General features: G+C 37.5%; 1 protein-coding gene across 1 annotated transcript in view; it reads right to left on the reverse strand.

Moving 5' to 3' along the window:
• Positions 1 to 10,000, reverse strand: part of LOC138030411 (tyrosine-protein kinase CSK-like) — a 60,981-nt gene that overhangs the window by 49,765 nt on the left and 1,216 nt on the right. The window contains exons 2-3 of the mRNA XM_068878331.1: positions 8,356 to 8,410; positions 4,361 to 4,426 (exon numbers count right to left, since the gene is read on the reverse strand). Of these exons, the coding sequence (XP_068734432.1) occupies positions 4,361 to 4,426; positions 8,356 to 8,379 (90 nt within the window). The 5' untranslated portion in view covers positions 8,380 to 8,410. The remainder of the gene's footprint in view (positions 1 to 4,360; positions 4,427 to 8,355; positions 8,411 to 10,000) is intronic.

Below are 10,000 nucleotides of genomic sequence, written 5' to 3' on the forward strand. Positions count from 1 at the left end.
CAAAATACTAGACGAACGAAACAGGTATGTGGTCGCGAAGAAAGAATTATTCACCGTCCTGGCAAATTGCCATTCAGCAATACCTCACCGAGGAAGAGACAAGACAGAGGACTATGTTAAGTAGCGGTATTCAGGAATAACACAGAAGGTGGCTAACTTATTTATATCGATTTATATCGATGTGCACCCTACACCTTCACCAGAAAAGTGTAACAGACCACCAGAAGAAAGCCATCACTCATCCAATTCAAACATATGGCTTCATGAACCATGTGCAAATTGAATTTGAGAGATTTCAGAAATTTGTCATGTCAATGTAAAGAGAAAACACACACATGGCTTCTTCATGTGTCTGACCACTTTACCAAATATTCTTGGATGATACCCCTTACAGGAAAGCAAAGTGAACAAGTGGCTTACGAATTAGAGAAACTGTTTTTCATGTTTGGATTCCCCAAAACGCTACATTCAGACAATGGAGGTGAATTTAGAAACAAGAACATGGAGAATCTCTGAAAAAGACACAAGATAAAATTTGCACATGGTGCACCAAGAAATCCTTCTACTCAAGGTCAAGTGCAACAACAGTACTATGAAAGTAAACATTACAAACATTGTGAAAGACAAAGGGATTCAACCGAGTAAGTGGTGTCAAGTTGTGCATGAGGCAGCCTACAAAAAAAATATATCACTGCACAGAGCAATACAGAAAACACCTTACTATGTACTTTTTGGCAAAGAACCAAACAAAGAATGTCATGATGCTAAAACAACTGACCAACAACCACAACTACAGGACTTGAACAACAGGAAATGGAAAGTAACAGACCAATCAACAAAACATTGCCACATGAAAACAGCACAATGCAGTACAAAGCCCCAAGAGCTGAACAGGAGGAATTTGAAAGTGAACAAGCCAACAAAGAAGTAGTAGCATCAAGGAAAAGAAAAGCATTAACACAATCAGTAATGGATAAACAAAGTGAATACAATAAAAAGATGAAACTTACATGTAGCAGAAACAAACCAAGTACTGTCGTTTCAAAGTTGATGACTATGTAAGAATAAAACTTGATAAAGTTGATAAAACAACACCACTCCACCCCAATGTAATACTACCGGTAGGTAAAATCCAAACATCTTAGACCTCTTCACTAAAACTAGCCGCGTGCATTCTTACAATACGCGTTCCTCTACATCTCAAAATTATTATCAAACATTTTCTAGACTCGAAGTACAGAACAAAGCTTTCTCTCGCGTAGGACCGAGGCTGTGGAATGAACTTCCGGCTCGTATGCGGTCTCTGCCTATGAAGACATTCAAAAATGAGCTTCATAATTTACTTCTATCGGTCCTAGAACAATGCGATGACTACCTAGACACAGACCAAATTACATTTGTTTTAAAAAAGAGCGATCACACGAAACGCTGGCTATGAACATGCCCACACACTGCGTTCTATTGCTTAGATTTAGAAAAAATGAGCAAAAATTTAATGGAAAAATTATCAAAAGTGAAAATTGTAGTAGAGGTATTGTACACAGTTGACCCGCCTACATTAGATTTACTATTTGCGGGCCAACTGTAAAAAAAGTTAGGAATTGTAATGTTATATTGTGACAATAAAGTTCAAGTTCAAGTTCAAGTTCAGTTGTAAAATGATTACGCAAAAGTGGTAACAAAATTTGGCGTTATTTTCACATATATTTGCACAAACAGATTAAACAAATGCACCAGAACAAATAGTGTATTTGACTTTTTCAAAGGGATACCATTCTCAACAGTGTCAAAGAAAGCAATTGATCAGTAATTTAAAAGTGAATCTGTATTGGAGCATGTACATGTAAGCAATTATATTTATGTCCAACAACAAAAATAAAGCACACAGGACAACAAAAAATGCTTCTTTCTATTCAAGTTTCAAGAACGATCCGTAATTCCCTCCCTATTGTAAAGAAACCCTATTACCAAGCTGACAATACATTGATTAAAAAGCTGACCCTTCCACTTACACAAAGCTAACCCTTAAACCAGAATTTACTAATATTACCACTATAATAACTTGAACAAATATTTAAGAGAAATTTAAACTTAAAAGAAACCTGGGGAGCAAGAAAACCTCAAAAGAAATACATTTATATTAGAAAATTTACGCAGAATTACATTTAGTACACATTTGATCTAGTTGAAATGACACATTTAATCTACAGTTTAATAAACGACTTAACACATCAATCACAAAGTACAGATTTAACCTAGTTTTAATACAAACTACAGATTTGACCTAAGTTTGATGACTGGTTTTACCTGTGAACACATTTTACCTGCAACATATGTACTTGCGTATACAAGTATACACATACAGTACCGCTCAAATGTAACGACTGGTAACAATTCCACACCAGAATTAATCGACAAAGAATAAATTTTCATCTCAACCCACAATCAACGCAATAGCAGCCCTGCGAGCAATGTCAGGCGGTGAGTATTGCAACAAAACAGCTTTCGAAGTGGTGCTCTATCACAAGAGTGGCCACCACTTCGACTGTTGATAACAAACTGACCCTTACCCAGGTGACAGACCGTAGTTTGTCAACGGCAAATTTCGTTATTCCCCTGGGTTTCCCGACATGACTGCAATGACTCAAGCCTTGTAGGAATATATATTTACATGCAAATAAACTTTGTTCTTGTAGGATATTGTGCTACGAATATTTTGTGGCTGGACTTACTGAAGCCAGTGAAATTTAATTATTAGCATCTGAGAGAAAACAGTCGTGTCGGGAGACCCAGGAAAATAAAAAACTTTGCGCTTGATAAACTACAGGAACGAATTTTATTTGCATAATTAATGTTAATTCCTTGAAGGCTTGATAAATACAGTTATGATCGCAAACAGCCTACTACGTACAAAATCCTATTAACTAATAAAAGCGGCATGACCGCGCAAAAGTTTGTTTACTACAGCTGTTATTCTCGCATCTTTCAATGCTTTCCGGCTTCACGAATGTGTTTGAACTTTTCAACACGAAGGAGGCGTGAATGTGAGTGGATGACTGTCAGTCAATGCAGTCATGTCGGGAGACCCAGGGGAATAAAGAAATTTGTGGTTGACAAACTACGGTCTGTCACCCGGGTAAGGGTAAGTTTGTTATCAACGGTCGAAGTGGTGGCCACTCTTGTGATAAAGCACCGCCTTCGCTTTTTTGTTGCAATATTCACCGCCTGACGTTGCTCGCAGAACTGCTATTGTGTTGATGGAGGGTTGAGATGAAAGTTCAATCTTTGTCAATTAATTCTGATTTGAAATTGTGACCATGGGAAAATTTTATCCAGGAATATTTGACTCAAATTGGTGGCTGCTGAGAATTTAGTCTCCAGCCTTATAATCGTTGACAACCCAGAAATTAGACAATGGCTCAAATCGCATCGGATCTGGAAAATAACCACACAGGAAGAAAGCTATCCACAATGGAAAAAAGTTTAGGCTTTTTAATTGACATTTTTTTCATATAATTATCTTCTTACGCTTTTAATCGGGATTCCCATACAAATCCTTATATTTTTGTCAGCCATGCTCACACTGAGCTTGGGGTGTCTGTGGTTGAGTTTTGTTGGCAAAAGCAATGTCTTTCGCATGGAAAATGAACCAGTTTTACATTTTAATCACAGGGAAATATTTATTCCCCTCAGGATGTTATTTTTTGATGCAGCCAGAAGTGAAATTAATTTTCAAATGTTGGAAATTAAACATGAGGTGGAAGCGAATGCATTTCACTTGGAAACACACGTTGTAATTTTGTCAAACACTTCACTGTTGACACGGCTGTTGTGTTGCGCTGAAACTAACAATAAAACATTAACTATGAAAAGACAGTGGACCAATTCATACATACATGTAATTATCTTTGACAATGCGGGTGTTGTAAACACAGACACGTGTGCGCAATTTTCTTATGCTCGTTTCACACGTTTTTTGGGATGCTTATTTCTGGTCTGCACTGTACGCATGCACATATGGTATGCGTATGCAAAGTTTGCTTATCTTTGAGCTGCACTGTAGATACCAAATACTAATACTACAAATGCTAAAATTACTATTACACATGTACTACAAATTTAACTGTCAAAAATTAATACCAGTATTATTATCATTATTATTATTATTATTATTATTATTATTATTATTATTATTATTATTATTATTATTATTATTATTATTATTATGGTTCAAACTGGCCATATCCAGTCATCATGAAAATTATTTCTATGTGAATCAGTAAGGAAGAACCAAAGTATCACAAAGATAAAAACTAATATGAACAAGCATACAGATCAATAACCCAGTGCACATACTAACCTCTGGTGTCCTTCCTTTGAATTCATACTTTCCGACAACTGCAGTACCATGTGGCCATGGTTTAAGCTAACCAAAAAAATATGTAAAAACAATATGATATTATCGGTAACAAACTGACTGCTACAAAAATAAAGATGAAAACGTTTAAAGAAATTTATTTTTAACTTTTCACAGACTTTGTTTTCATTTTCAAAGTAAGAATTTTCCTTTTCTACTAATGTATTTTGAACAGGAGGCCAGAATATTACATGTTGTCAACACAAAAATCCACAATAACCCTTTCGGAGACTTCATGTCACCATCAAATGTGTAGCAAAAATAAGTAGTGTCAAGAAAAAATCTACAATCTACATGTGCATGGTTGATGTGAGAAAGTTTGCTTTTGGTTATGACAATACAGATAGGTTGCACCTCTGGAAGCTGCATTTTTTGGTAGGAAGTTCAGTGGCCAAAAATTTTGAAGACAACCAAAAAACAAACTGAGTACTGACTGACTGAGTGGTCACAATCAAAGGGTTAACAGACTGAATTTCTCATTATTCAAAAGACCCTATCTCTAGTTTCCGTGCCAATAAGTACATGTATAGTACCGCTCAGAGATAAGCGAACCACCAAACGCGTTTCAAACTAGTTTCAAACTAGTCTTCAACTAGTTTGCGTTTGACTTTCAACGCGTTTGTGTCTGCGTTCAACGCAAACGCAAATGCGTTTAATTTTCGGAATCATTTGCATCACAAAAGGTTCAATGATGTGTTCGGAAAGTAATGTCACAAAATAAAACACAGTCTTGTCGTCTGACTATGCAAAGTTCGGCTTTTGGCCAATTAAACATAAAAAGGTGATTGTTTTCGAAGTTTTGCACGTCGCATAGCCAGTTCATGTAAACTAAAGTTACAAGATAACTTTTGAAGCAACCAAACAACACTTCAATGACCAGCATAATGAAAATCCAAAATTTAACGCGCCGGCAAGCAGTTGTAAACATGCGATTGCCAGATATCTGTGAATGGCTTTTCAACTGTCTTGCAGCTTTTAACTACATGAACCTTAACCCTTTCAGCCCCGATAGTGCCAAATGGCACTTATAGATTTTACTCTGTCTAACGCCAGACGATTTTAATCGTCAATGGGGAACCCCTCGGGGCTTAAAGGGTTAAGCACCAGGGACAATGATTTTGTCGACATTTTGAGTGGTCTTTTACTTAAAAAATAAAATCATTTGAGATATACAGGAATGAAAATACATGTTGCGCTGTTTCAACACAAAGATGTGAAAATTTGATGCGACAAGCCGACTTAATTTTACTTTCCGTATGAAAACGACCGAATTAAATGATTCAGTTTAAATCAATGAACTCTCCAATTAAACCCCGAAAAAATCCCAAGAAAAATCATATTCATACCTCATGAAACTGAACAAACCTTCAGTTCCTTGTGAAACAAATTAAACATCAGGCCCCCCGGCCGTTCAAAAGGTGGATAGCGATATCCTTTGGATAAATCACTATCCACTGGATAACTCAATTGGTTTTGATAGTGTTTATCCGCTGGATAGTGATTTATCCATTGGATAGCGCTAGCCACCTTTTGAACAACCGAGGCCAGTAGGGAGGCGATGAAAGGTCACAGCACCACAAAAGGTCAACATCACGCAAACTGGGACTTCAAAACAGCGGCAATAGCAAACGTTTCAAGGATTAGTCTGGTGAATATCTTACCGCTCTAGTCAAGTGCAAGACAACTTTACAAGAAAGATCGCAGCGAACTAGCCATTGTACCTGGAGTTCGCTGAGAAATTTGGTTTGCACTGAACATCCGAGGAATGTGGAAAGCACATAAAAAATATGCACTACATGTACATCTAGAGCAGTCTTTCCCTTGCAGCACGTGCCGCTTTGCTGAAAGATTTTTTAGTTTTGCCGCAAAACAAACAAAATTGTTCCATAACCTACTCGCTTATTGAGTTTTATAATGACCGAGAATCTGTTTCAGTCATTCCTCGCCAATTACGTACGTTTTTCATTCAGTGGCGCAACCAAAAACACAATTCAGAGGTGCACAAATGAATAACAATGGCCAAACGCATTGAAAATAAACTAGTTTGCAAACGCGTTGGTTTTATTTTCAAACGCGTTGACTCTTCATTCTCAATGCATTGTCAACGTATTTGGTGGTTCGCTTATCTTTGAGCTGTACTGTAAGCATCAATAATGTCACTGTTTTTCTGTCACACAAAAGATGTTCAGAGTTCAGTCAGTGTAAAATGCACACTGCAGACCTGGGGTAAAATGCAGACTGCTGACTGCAGACCAAAGGGAAAATGCAGACTGTGGGTAAAATAAAATAATAATGAAAAACGAGTTATAAGGATAGAATAAAGAGTGTTCATACCCGTTTGTACTTTGACACTGAAACCCCAACACAACACATACGGTTTTTTGCCCTACCGCATGTTATAAATCCGGATTTTCATCGAACTCTGTAATAACTGAAGCTGTTTGAATCCTTGTTGTTGTAGGAAAAAGTATAGTTTCATTAACTAAGTTGCTTTTAGGAAATGAAATCACCACCCCGCTACTGTCCATTTTGCTGCACTGAACAAAGTCACCGAGAGTAATTACCCAATAACTCAATTTATTTTGACATGCATGAGACATAGATAACATGGATTTTGCAACAATCTAATGTTTCAGTTGGCTTAAGCCAGTATTACTGAGATGTAAAAATTTCTTAGTAGGATCCTTTCATTCGCTTTCGTGTACATTTCAATACATCTGGAAGAACAGTCCCACAACAGTCCCCAAAAGGTGAAGCCACTGCAGTCATGATAATGTCAGTTGTTGACAGATGTAATACAGGATTTTCTTTCAAACACTCTTTATTTTATGCTTGTGACTCGTTTTTTTATTATAAATATTCATTTTACCCTCAGTCTGCATTTTATCCCTGGTCTGCAGTCTGCAGCCTGCATTTTACACTTACCGGTTCAGAGTTTCAGAAAGAGTGGACTTCGGGATAAAAGCAAGCATACAGTACATTTAAAACAAAAACAGATTTCTAATGCAAATTCTTGCAACTATTTCCCATAACAAAAAAGACAATTATACGCTAGTTTTTATTGATACGAACATTCATTTCTTGAAACTGCAAAGTGGCTAATTCAAGAGTGTCATGGCGTTGTGTCTGTTTAATAAAACCATTTGTGGAGACATCATCCAGCATCTCTGGCTAACAGTAAGTTTTCCCAGGTTTATTTACTGTAATTTCCACTGTTTACAAGGGGTCTTAGTTTTTGTAACACCCACTCCAACACTCGATTACACAGCATGTGATGAGTGACGCACTTTGAAATATGGCAACAGTACTAGTGCCATCATAAGCATTTAAGTAGTTCGCAATTATTCCATCTTGTTCTCACTGAACATTTCAGGTGAAATATAATTGATTACTTAAATCCCTCTCACACAAAAAAATGAAGCTCAAACAACTTAAGAAGCACTACACCGACATACAGTAACTGTTACCTCAGTCAGGCAATGAACGTATGATGCACCATAACAAATGACAATTATGTTCATGTGATCTATTGTTCTTCGGTCATTCTCTGCAACCTCATCATTACCCAAGACTTACTTGCAGGCATTTGGTGTGAAAAGGTCATCATTTCCCAATTATTACATTTGCACTTGCAGCTTTCAAGTTGCGACCTTATCAAAATTTTTCAAGGTAACACTCACTATATACATGTATTTAATACTATATTACTACCACTCTATTACTCTATATGTGCGCAAGCTACAATGTGGCTTCCTCAGGAATTTGCTAAGGGGGCAAAAACACAGAAATAAAGAGAGATTTACGATCTAAGGCACCGGCTCATCCCACAGATAATAAGTAAACTCATATCTTGTTAGAAATACTACATTAATTCTGGATTACACAATTATCAAGATGGTAAGAATCAAAACAAACTAATATTACTGGTAACTGCCAACCTGTTCACAGTTGTTCCCAGACATGATGAGGCATTTGCCCCTTATTGCTGCCTACCTAAAGAAAGTAAGATAACATAACTCATTGTCATTATGTGTCATCCTGTAACCCTAAGCCAAGTCAAGGTCTTTTGGGGAAATTGCTTAAATGTTCTTGTCTCAGAGGGTAGGGGGTGGGGTTATTCATCACTTCCTAATGCTGGTATCAGTGGTCATCCTGAGGGGTCGACCCCAGGGCATCTCGCGGGCAACCCACCAAATGGTGCCAGGGGATTTGCTGCAAAACTTTACCCCTGAGCCCAGGCGATTTGTGTTTCTGCACAAACCACCCGGGGACCTACCCACGGGATTTCCAAATGGTCTAGCGCCATGATGGTCAGCAGTAATACATCACAACATCAAAAAAAGGGACCTCGCTTTGTTTGCTTGAATGTTGATGTCTGCTTTTAAAGTTGAGTTTACAAGTATAATTAAGCCATCTTTATCAGGGAAATGCTGGAGAGACAGTGATATGAAGCTCAAAACCAGGATGGAACCTTTTTTAACATTATGCTTCTAAAACTGCTATGAAACTGGGCAATACTCTAGGTAATAGTGTTTCGTGTTAGTGACAGATTCTAACACAGCACTGCCGTAGGGATAGTAGACTGCTTGCATTACCTTCTAAGTCAGTTGAACCGCTTGCTTTAGTCATGCAAGCAAGCACAGAGAGAATGGGGATAGAGTGAAAGGGGAACTGCACGCTTTAAGTAACCTATGCATTTAGAATTTCCTGCTTCACCAGCAACAGGAAATTTGAATTGGTCAATTGACAATGGACCCCTCTGAGATTTTTTCCACAAGATAATTACATCCTGTCACATTGAGACGCCAATCTGTCTTCAAATTTCCCTGGGAGAAGATAAGCATGATATGGCTCTTGCAGTATATTTCAATCATTTACATGTAGCCCTTCAAATGGGTATTCAAATTGAACCCAAACAAGAGCAAAATCTTTCGGTTGAAGCTCTCCTATCAGGCAAGGATATTATGGGCTGTGCTACCAACTGGTTTCAGCAACATTATTTATGGATACGGGTGACCCAAATGAAAAAACATCGATCGTGGTAATCGTTCCTCATAGCAGTACCAAAGACCAGTTTTAATTTATGGGTAGTTGCCTTCCAGAAGGAGAATTTGTTAAAGGACATGGCTTCAACAAGTATTGATAGAGTCATCTGTTCTAAACAAGAATTTGTCCTTGATAGTTGCAAATGAATGTCACACCGTTGAAACTTGCCAAAACACTCCATCATTCAATTTAACATTTATTCTGCAAATCTGGCAAAAATCTGAGGCCTTTTTGTTTGCATTTTCTACCTCTCCTTTTACCGCGCTTCCTTGGAGTGTTGCTCATGATATTCAATAAATACAGTAGTTTTTCTGTGGTTTCTTCTAGAACAGTTGATTGAATTCGACATGCACATAAATATTCCCACGCATTTACTGTGGTTAATATTGGTGTTTATTTACAGTAGCAATAAAAAAGGCGGAACCATCTGTCATATCATTTTTCACTAATTAGATTAGCAGGCTGGCGATTCTGAATGCATTGGTTACAGAAGAGAATGCAGTCCCTCTTTCTTGCTCTTTACCCATTCTAACTCAG

This window comes from Montipora capricornis, chromosome 2 (assembly GCF_036669925.1).
Source record: "Montipora capricornis isolate CH-2021 chromosome 2, ASM3666992v2, whole genome shotgun sequence".
Classification (NCBI taxonomy): Eukaryota; Metazoa; Cnidaria; class Anthozoa; order Scleractinia; family Acroporidae; genus Montipora; species Montipora capricornis.